Consider the following 11,150-nt stretch of genomic DNA (forward strand, 5'->3'; position numbering starts at 1 on the left):
CCTTAAGACAATTACAGGCATTAGAAATGGAAGCAGTTTTGTCTCTAACAAGTTGTTAAATAGTTGAAGCAGCACCTAGCTAAAAACAGTTCCAGGTACCAGCCCTGTTTACATTTTTAGTGAAGATTTTGACTTTCTATTGAGTCATTAAACTTATCTTTTATTTACAGAGTTCAGATGGTTTTTCAAATTGAACACAAGAGCAGCTTACCAGGAAATACCATCTATGGATGCAACCGCAGGAAAGAGATTACCTGTAAAAGGGCACTGAATCAACACTTTTTAGGGGGATTATTCCAGTAACTTCTTGTGGTCTTCTGGTCACATTCAAGCCTTCCAGTCAGGTGCAAGCTGTGTGGGGCCTGTACCAAATATAAGTCAGACTTTAAGGAAGATGTAAACAGACTGCTCCAAATGGATTTGGCAGAGGTATGCATACATATATCCCATTCTGCTGTTACCCCCGCTAAGTGCAGCGAAAGCAATAGGACTTACAACAGAGGCAACAGATATATAAATGAGAACAAGAAGATATTTAAAAAAAAAAAAAGTCACAAAAATCTGTCTGTATTTATTGCATGTAAGCCAGGGTTTACATTTACATTTTTACATTGTTTTTCAAAGTTTTTAAATACATTTTGCTCTCCTAGAATTCCTTTTCTCTGCTAAGAATTATTTTTAGAAGTCTTTGCCTTTTTACCAAAACTGCTACGTCCTACAGAAAATCCTCGGTTTATACATTGTTCTGTTTAACAGAGAAATACCCTTGATGATAAAGGACTATTCACAATGAATTTAGTTTATTGATCTGTGACCAGTTGGAACATCTCCAAATCTAAATCTTTCTTTCCTATTTTCCTCCAATTAAAATATGTAACTTCAAAGTGACAACAATTATGTCTTTGTTGATTTTTTTTAATTGACTGATTCTGCCAAACCTTGAGAATGCGATTCTTCAAATAACCTCTGATTTTATTATGACTTCATATTCCTGATTTTCAGGAGATCAGACATGATTATATCTGTGGCTGAAATTGATTGCTTTTAATACAAAAAAATGAAGCACACCATAACTGATTTTAAATAGAGTAGAAATTTCTGGATATATGATTCATAATAACAGGTAAAGTTTAGGAGGAAAGGCTTTAGAAACAGGAAGGCCACAGAATAGAAAAACAAACCATCTGGAATAGAAGTTTCTGAAACCAAGAGCTTAAATGAGCCTAAGGATAGGAACAAGATATGATAGCAATCAAAGAAGGACAAGTGAGAGACAGAAAGCATGAGGTGAGGCTGTACAGGAGAACAAAAGAAAAGAGGAAAAAATAAATGATAAAGCACCGGAATAACCGGAGGACTTGATTTTCAGCAGTGCTGAGTAGTACTGCAAATCTAGCCCCTTAGTTCTTAATGGACCGGTTCATCACAAAACCTTGCCAAAATACTTGAAGGATTTATGGATTCACTTATTTAAAAAGCAGAAACCTACACAAAAATAACTTTACTCAGAATAAAAGAAGTGACTAGTCTAACTAAGGCATCATAAATTTAATTGTCAGGTGTGAACACAAAGACACCAAACTTTAAGAGGAAATAAATGTGTTTACTTTCAGCTTGAGTAGCTAAGCAACAGAGAAGAGTGGCAAAATTCTTTACCTTTATCTAGTATTCACTCTCTTTAAGGGAATGGATGGATTCTTGATGAGTAATAGGAAATTGTTAATCTTCAAGTATGGCCAATATATTGACAGCATTACTATAAATTAACACATAAAAGTTATATAACTATAACATAGTTCAAGCACACAAACATGGCAGCTAAGTAGGTATTTCTAAGAACCGCGGATCTACCCTCAAGATGCCATGAGGTGGCTGGAGTTTATACTTAGAATTTCACCAACCTAAGCAATAGAGAGATTGCATTTTTAGCAATGCTTGGACTTTAAAAACATTAATTCGTGATTTCTAAAATTACAATGAAAAAATTATTTTCACGCTTTAATTTTTTGTCTGTAAAATTCATTAACATACACAAAAGTCCAAGTAACATACATAATAAGACCTGTATATGAACAATGAACCAGCTGAGCTATATAGGCCCAGGCAATAGAAGATGGTGTACACAATGGTTAAAATTTATGAAAGTTTATAAAATGCATGACAAATTTTGCAAATCGATCAGGTACTATGCCTGTGTTTAAATTCATAAAAGCACAAGAAGCCAGCAAAAGTATAAATCATTGGGAGGTGAGGGGGAATATAGTGAGAAGCATATAAAAACTATGATGTATTTCCTAAAAATAAGTGCTCAAGACAAGCCTAGTGGAAATAACATATCCCTGATGGTATTCCCTTAATAGCGTAGAAATGGGCTACTCAAAGTCTCTGAATTTCTGCCACTTGGCCTTATGTCGAAAGCAGACTGTTTCAATCTGAAGCAAGTTTTGCTGAGCAGCCCCACATAGCCAGTGTCTATCCATCTACCCTTTGGTCTCTCCTTGGTTATCCTGCAGCTGCTTTGGCAACTGGTATTTCCTGTGATCCAAATATACGGTGAGAAGTTCAACTATTGTACTAGAGGGTGAGCAGTGTAACCTTCCAAGTCACTCTTGGAGGCTTCAGATATTTCTCTCTTACAAAAGAAACAGCAGTGATAGTATTATTTTCAATACTTTCAACTGCATAGGCAAATTTCTCTTTTAATTTGGAAAAAATGGAAAAATACTGTCCCCACCACATAATATATACTAAAACAGTTAACACTCTTGGAGCACACTATGATCCTTTTCGGTTTATCAACTCTGAAACAAATGAGGGAGACAAGTAATAGGATTGCATTGCTCCAAAGAAAACGTTAAAATTTTTCTGGTGTCATCCAATGACTTGTCAAAGTTATCTGTATAAATTACAGAATATGGCCAAATGCCACCATTTTCCATGTCTTCTCCATGGTTATCTGTGAGCCAGATTAAACTGGCTCTGACAAAATGAAAAAGGTTGGATTATGGAATGATAAGCAAGGAATATGATTTTTTCCACAATTTTTTGTAACAGGCACAATTTGAGGCAATTCTTGAAAATAAGCAGAAACCAGTCTGTGGAACTAGGAAGTGAAATAAAAGACATCCATTTGATTAAATACATTTGCTCTCTGCCATTTCACTGAATTATTTTTTACTTCAAAATTTTACTTTGATATACATCACACAAACCATTAGCATTGATGTAGTTATTCTGCTTCTAACCTAGGAAAAGGACTCTTTTGTCTTAGTAGCACACTGATATAACTTCTACCTAAAAATTAATTTCTTAATGACTGGATGGGTTATCTTTTTGTGAAAGAAATCATGCATTAAAGTGGCAAGTGTCCTACCCAAATATAGGCATTAGGTTCCCAATTCTGTATAAAATAAGATATATGGCAATGGAGACCAAACTAGGAAAGCACGTAGATACACTTAGTATTACACAGTAAGTAGCTCCATTGCTCACTTAGAATTACCTAACGAGAAATAATGAAATCCATCCCAACCTCGGCCAAAATATGTAACATTTCACTACAGACCTCTCTGCCAAAGATAGTTTTTTTCACTGTGTATCGTGTACGCTGAATTTGAAAAATCAAAGGTATCTCTCAATGCTGCGTGTGCACCCAGCTTTTGCCACCCTGACTGTAGCAGTCATTAACTTGGCAGTTTTACGGTGAATTTCACTATCTTTTTCAAGACAATGAAACCCTAGCTCTCTTGTGTCACCTTTAAACAACCCCCTCAACTTTTAACCCGGGTGACGGTAAAGACAGATCTCCACAATGAGGTTTGCTTCGCAGGCAAGCCAACCGCGGGTGCTCGTTTGTGCACCCACAGGCCGCCGCACGCCTTCAAAACGGTCCCGTTACCACACAGGAGAGGGCAGGCGCCCACCGGGAAAGCTGCGGCGGCTCTGGCCCCCGTTAGCGGGGCAGAGGCTCGAAGGCGGTGTGAGAGGAAGGCGGTGTGAGAGGAAGGAAGGCGCCGAGCGGGGGGAGACGCGCGGCCCTGCGGAGCTGGCCGTTAGAAGCTCCTCGCCGCCGCAGCACTCGCTGCCCTCAGCGCAGGCGCTACCCACACCGCTCTCGGCGACGGGCGGGGCGAGGCGGCGTTGGTGCTTGCTCGGCTCCCCAGCCGCGAAGCGGGCTCGGGGTGCCCGGGCAGGTGCCTGCTCCCCGAGCGGCGCTGCCGTCCCGGCCGGCCGAGAGACGCGCTAACACAGGAGTTGCGAGGTCCAGGGCGCTCGGCGGTGTCGGCGCGGGGCGCCGCGGGTGAGCGCCGGCAAGGGGGAGCCGCGGGGAGGGCGAACAGGCGAACGCCGGAGCTGCTACATCCGGGCTGCGGCGTCGGGCACCTGCCGCGCCGGGGGCCTCGGGTGACATTGGGCCTCGACGGCTGAAGGGGGAGGACGGGCTCCGGAGCCTGGTAGAGAGCGAGACCTTCGCCTGCGCCCGCTGCCGCCATGTTTCGCGTGATGGTCAGCCACGCCAAGAAGCACCCCAGCGTGAGTACCCGGCGGCAGTGCACCGGCGGCGCGGCGGCTGCGGTGCCTCGGCCCCGGCGGGCCGCCGCCCCCTCCCTGCGCCCTCTCCTGCTGGCGGTCGGTGCCCCCGGCCCTGCCGGTCGCCCCCCTCCTCGCTTTTCCGTTTCCTTTCATTCTGGGTGGCTCCTCGGCGGGTGGCGGGTGGGCAGCTCAGGGCTGATCGGCGAGACGGGGTCAGGCCCCCTTTTTCCTCTGGTACGCTGCAGCGGCAAGACTCAAGGTGGCTTTTCCCTTCTTCTTGCTTACCTCTTTCCCTACACCGCTCCCCTTCTGCTCCCATTTTCTTACTTTGTGATCGGGGGTACGGATAGTAGGGGCTGTTTTGGGCACCAGAGGGACTGGTGTTTGTTTTTTACAAACGTGCTGTTATGGGACGTTAGGTTGTTCTGCACATAGCAGTTAGTTGTTTGTTGGTGGGGTTTTTTTTCATGTCTGCCTACTTGTAGCTGTTAGTTCCTCTGACCCCAGGGATGTCGGTTATGTCAGGGTTTTACAGAGCTATGTCTTATGGCTGAAAGTGCATGAGCTTGTTCTTTATTTGTTATTGCTGCAGTCAGAAACACTATGTAATAGTGCTATTTTGTTATATTCTGGTATTGCAATTAATTTTTTGTTGTTGTTGTTCTAGTTGATCCCTCTGTTTTTGATCATTGGATCTGGAGGTGTTGGTGCGGGCCTGTATCTCATGCGTTTGGCAATGTTCAACCCTGATGTCTGGTATGTATAAAACAATTCACAGCACTCAGTTTTCTTGCTGCATATATTAAAGTAGACTTCACTGCCTTGATTTTTGTGTTTCTGGAGACCTTAATGCCTTGCTCCAATATCACTGGCAGTAAGTGTGTGGAGATTTCCTTGATTTGGAGATTTGTTTATTTACCATATGATATTTAGAGACTGCTGACAAAAGACTGTGTCTTTTTCTGTGGAAACTTATTTGAATGATGGCCTAACCACCACAGTACACGTAGGAATTTTATTTATTTTGAAGGTAGTGTGAGTCTTTTAATATGTTCTCATGTCTTGCATCTTTCCAATAGCTGGGACAAGACAAATAATCCAGAACCTTGGAACAAACTGTCTCCCAGTGACCAGTACAAGGTAAAATGAAAAATACAGATTTTTAGGAAACGTAATATCGAAGGTGTAGCCTGCTGCTTTAGGATGTTTGAGTACATTGGAAAGTAGCTGAATGAGTGGTGTATTTCCTCTGCTGTGCAACGCTTATTTGTCTCTAGAATTCAGAGCAGAGAAAATAGTTTGAGATTTAAAACTTTCCTAAAGTTGGTTGATAATGGAGCAAAAGGAGTCCATATGGAAGCCGTCAAATATATTGCACTGTAAGAAAAAGAGGAATTATATGTGACAGGAAGAATATACTAGCTCATAATACTCAGAAATAAACTACAGGGAGAAGGACAAAACCTCATAAGTTCTGAACTAAAGCTTTCTAAGCTCTAAACTGTTGGCCTTTACTTATGAGAAGCAAAGCAGGAAAATGTCGGTGTTTAACGCAAGCACTAATTCAGTTCTACAGTTGATTGTTTGAAGTAACTGGATGGAATAGATATGTTCTTTAAGTAATAGTCAAACTATTTCACTCAACTAATAAGGAAGCATGTAAAGATGTGTAAAACATTTGGTAGTTTACAGAAATCATGTTTTTATCATATTTTACTAAAGTGATATTTTATTAGTAGACTCCTATTAAGACTATTTTAAGATTATTCTCAAGCTACCAAAACAGCAAACCTACTATGTTTTCAAAGGTAGTGTCTGTTCGGTACCATAGTTTACTATTCCAATCATGAAAATAAGCAAAAAAACCCCACACTCCAAAATAAAATGTTGCAGTTCCCTTAAAGGTCCAGGAAGAACATAATACTTTGTTTTCATTGCTGCTTCTGGAATGTTGCTGTTTCTTAAATATCTAAAAGAGGCAAATTCAACATAGTGCGCAGCACAGATTCTTTCAAAGAGTGCATGCCTTGTGTAGCATTCCCCTTCGGTCTTAGCATGCAAACACAACCTCAGGGTTTACCATATTTGGGTGTGTGTATCATTGGGGATTTTTTTTTTCCCAATCTGCACTGTGGGAAATGGAAAGGCAGATACTCTAAATTGAGGATTACTGTTTAGTAAAAAGCTCCAATATAACAAGTTTTAGCTTTTCATGGAATTGTTTTTCTTTTGTAAACTTCTCTTTATCATATCAACTATAGGAGTTGCACATAAAGCTGTAATTTGAATGTGCTGTAGGCTGTTTTGTTTTCTCTGAGAAGTTAAATAAATTTGGGCATAACTAAAGATAATGGATAAATATTTTTTACTTTTTTTTTTCCTTTTTGAGAAAAACTGTAATATCACATACTTGATGTCAAGTCAGACTGGGATGCCAAAATATGTCTTTAGTCTGTAAATTAATTGTCCTTGCTGACTATTGGGGCTGCTTGTAATGGGATCCAACTTTATTAATATAAACTGAGAGTGTGAAAGGATCTGTTCTTACTTTTCTTCCTCCTTGTCATACCTTGCATTTCTCAATGCATCTACTTAAACCAAGTGCTAGTTTAAGTAGATGCATTGAGATGCTGGCTTTTGCAGCACTGCTCTAAATGATCCCTTGTGACACAATCTGTTCACATATACCATGCTTTGTGCCACTTGGCAACCTAGGTGTGGCCTTCGGTATACAGGAGCACATAGATTTTGGGCAAAAAGGATAAACTCAGCCGTACTGTGAAGGAACTTTTAATTCTGGGGATTAAAAAAGTGATACTGGGGGGTTTCCTCTAGTTGTAAACACGAGCACTGCCTCATTTTAAATGCGGAGCTTCTAATTCTGTATGCAGAATGAAGATAATAATAAAAACTTACTGATCTTCAAAGTTTTATTTATTATTGTCTAGTGTACAGATTCAACCTATAATTTCAGTTTCCTGACATGAGTTCAAATGATACATGTTTTTAGTAAATACCCTGGAAAATGGATAGTCGAGCTTCTTACGCTTTTTTTTTCCCCGTCTTTCCTAGTTCTACTCGGTTAATGTAGACTACAGTAGACTGAAAAAGGACCGTCCTGACTTCTGAACAACGCACTCATCTCCATAAGCTGCACAGAAAGGTCTTCCGGAAGCCGTCCGCACAATTGTCATGCTTACTCATCCAGGAAATAATCAAACTTGCCTCACGCTGCACTTGGTCATGTGTTTGGAAGTGTTTTGATGAGGCTTAATAAATGTCTGAAACTTGAAGTGTCTGCTCTTTAATTTTGGAAAATGAGAATATCATTCTATTAACAGTTTATGGTATAATTAGAAAAGTAGTAAGCGAAAGCCAGTTCATGTTTCCTCAACAAGAAAGTTGTCTTGGTGGGCTTTATACTCAATCTGTTGACTTTAGAGAAATTACTGCATGTTCATGCAGTATACCAAACTGCAAGAACTTGAAAGCATGTGTATATATTTTTTTTTAATTGCACATGAATTTTTCTACTTGCCACTTTAAGAAGATTTTGTAGTGGACAAGTCAATGCTAAGAAGTCATTGTCTAGCAGGGAGGCAACAGATGTTGCCACATGTTGCTAGAGGGAAGTAAACAAAAAACCACAAGCTCTCTGCAAAAGATTTTGGGCATTTTGGGCAGTGTTTTTTGGTGGATTTTTTTGTTTGGTTGGTTGGTTTTAAGTCATAAGCAGTTTGTTAATAAACAAGAAGACAATCTTAGATATTTTAAAAATATAAAATTCTGGGAACATATTCAAGATTTCCTGTGGATCATGTTTTTAAGGAGGGGAAGTGCATAGTAAGCAGAACAGGGTACAGAATTCGAGGAAATAATTAGATTTTCATGTAAGGAAAAAATACCTTTCAACAAGGGCAAATTCTCATACTGTGGTACTTGGCTGAGTCTTGCTATGGGAAGACAAACTGTCTTTGCAAGTCTGTATGTTGCGGTAGGTTCTTTGTGCTTTTCTGTGGACATCTGGTATTTCCCTGGGTAAGGGACATAATTCTGGACTATGACAGAGTACAGCTGTTCCTCTCTTGATAAATTTCAGTCCACTTAAAGTGGACTCTGTATATAAATATAGCTGCTCTTATAAATAATAATGATAGATTGAAAGAAACTGAGAACAGCAAGAACTTTTACTGGAGAAGAAAAACTATTCTGTGACAATTGCACAATAACAAATATTTGCAAAGGCTTTATGTTTATGGAAAAATCTTACAGGTCAATTGGATGAGGGTTATTTGGTAGCAGTTCAGATTATCTGCATTATATACCAAAATGGTGGATTTACTTGCAGTTTTTGCTTGGTTGAGAGTCTTGAGTATGAAGAAAATGAGTGTGATGACAGAGATCATGTTTGCAGTGGTGGGCAAAGTCTGCAAGTGTCCTGGGGAACTGTGGTTGCTACCTGAATCCAAGTATTTTTAGGAAGTAGAATATTCTGTTGCAACCCTTTTCGTTCTTCAGTTTTAAAAGTATGTCGTGTGAAAATGGGAAGCATTCTTGTCAACTAGTTGGTAGTTCTTTTGGACTGTACTGATACTGCAGTGGTCTCCAAATGCAGATGGTTTCTGTGGACATTAAGAAAGATCAATACCCAGGAAGTAACCCTGATTTCTAGTAAGGTGAGACAAGGGTGCTCCCATCGGACACAGATGAAGAAGGTATAGACTCATGTTTTTCTTAATAAAGGCACTTAAGGTAAAATAGTCTGCCCTTGACATATTTCAAAATATATTTAACAAGTGCTTAAGCTATGTAAAGCTTTAAATATGGATTGACTAGAAAACAAAAAGTCAATTCATTCAATGCTACTTCCTCTTTCCTCATAGCAGCATACTTGCTGCTGAAAATACACGAGTCTTTTAAGTTGAAACCATCGTATTTCATTTCGAAGGCCATTATCCTGAGGGGACACTTGCTCCTTTTTCTTTCGGGGGTATGCTTCTATCCCATTTTAAATGATAGCAGACAAGAGCCTGATTAAAACTAATAAACATCATAAGAATTTTGTTTCTTTCTCAATCTTTAATGCTTGAAATGTTCAGTATTTGAAAAATGTTACATCATTTCCAAAAGAAACTGAGTCAAATGAAGAATGCTGTATATTTTCTGTGACTTGCCTCCTCAACCAGTAACACGTTAGTTCCATACAAATGTACTATGGGGGTTTTTTGGTTCCATGTGACTAATTTCTCACTGCAGATGTTTTTGTTATTCTTGAACCCTCACACCTATAGAGCCTTAAGGCCATGCTACCTACTCTAAGACTGTCTTAAATTATTCAGTGGGCAGAAGTTAAGCACTTGCTTAAATCTTCAGCTTTGGGACACAGAAGCATTGAAATTTACCAGCTTTATTGGTAGTAAGACAATGTGTGTTCTTCAAATGCCTAAAAGTTCCACGATTCTTGATATTTTATAATTAACTTATGGGTTGATAGATCTATCCTAGGAATTCAGTTCTATTTCCTCAGTAGTTTGGGGGGTTGGTTTGTTTGTTTTAAACATACAAATGCACTTTGTTAGCCCCTGGTTCCTTTATTTGTTATTTCATATATTGTTTTTATTCTTAAAATTACAATCCTGCGTGGCCTTAAATTCCTGCTTACCTTTTTCCACTGTGAGTTTTCCTTAGGGGACAGAGGAACTGTTTATTCCATGTGAAACCAAAGCACGTGCTTGGCCCTAGTTTATAACTGTTTGGTAGCAGTCTATCAGTATCAAGTACATTTCTTTGCATTTTTGTAGTGTACTGTTTCTGAAAGAGAACCACTTTCACAGCTTGACAATATTTGATCTGTATTAAAATATTCAACCATTTTTTTTTCTAAAGCTTCTACCTTTAAAGCTTCTTTAAAGCCATCTTCTACCTTTTTCTTCTTCATGAAGGCAAAGACGGTATTCCCTGAAGACAGCATGAAGAAAAGATTGCAGTTTGGATTTTTAGGATTCTAGGTTCTAATGTTCATCTCTGACTTAACTTCTATGAAACAACTAAATCCCATCATTAATAGGAAAACTGAGGTCCTTCATTAACACTGTGGCACGTAATTTTGCTTGAGCAGATGTCATGTGTTATCTGAAATAGACTGATATTCTGCTGCCTTATGTTTTGACGAAGATGGATTCAGCTGCTACGTTCCAGTTTGTGGCAGATTTTTTTGGAATGATCAGTGTTAGGCCTGGCCTGCATGCCTTGTTAATGAGCCACGTACAGAAAATTTGACTTACTCCTACAATACAGCGTTGTGCCTGCCACTGTCAGATTTCTGTTAGCGCGGTTATTCTGCACCTCCTTGTCAGTCATCCTGATATGCAGCAGGGTGATCAAATCTGAAATTAATTCTACCTGCCTAGGACAGGAAGAATTACAGGTTTTCATAGTTTTGCACGTGAACACATACTCCATGCAGCACGTTGTAATATACTTCCTTCGGTTGTATTTTTAGTATAGCCAGTAAGTAGGATTTCTATCTGCCTGCAGTAAGGAAGGTTCCTCATAAGTATAAAATACCTAACTGCGTCTAAGAAATTAGAAGGGTGTGCCTGATACTAAAAGAATAA

At 39.6% G+C, this 11,150-nt stretch overlaps 1 protein-coding gene across 1 annotated transcript; it reads left to right on the forward strand.

Annotated features, from left to right (window-relative positions):
• Positions 1 to 4,180: 4,180 nt before the first annotated feature.
• NDUFA4 (NDUFA4 mitochondrial complex associated) lies at positions 4,181 to 7,826 on the forward strand. The gene is made up of 4 exons (XM_054818469.1): positions 4,181 to 4,533; positions 5,201 to 5,289; positions 5,613 to 5,673; positions 7,606 to 7,826. The coding sequence occupies exons 1-4, from the start codon at positions 4,492 to 4,494 to the stop codon at positions 7,660 to 7,662; spliced, it is 249 nt and encodes an 82-aa protein (XP_054674444.1). The 5' UTR covers positions 4,181 to 4,491; the 3' UTR covers positions 7,663 to 7,826.
• Positions 7,827 to 11,150: the final 3,324 nt, after the last annotated feature.

Source organism: Grus americana, chromosome 2 (assembly GCF_028858705.1).
Source record: "Grus americana isolate bGruAme1 chromosome 2, bGruAme1.mat, whole genome shotgun sequence".
NCBI lineage: Eukaryota > Metazoa > Chordata > Aves > Gruiformes > Gruidae > Grus > Grus americana.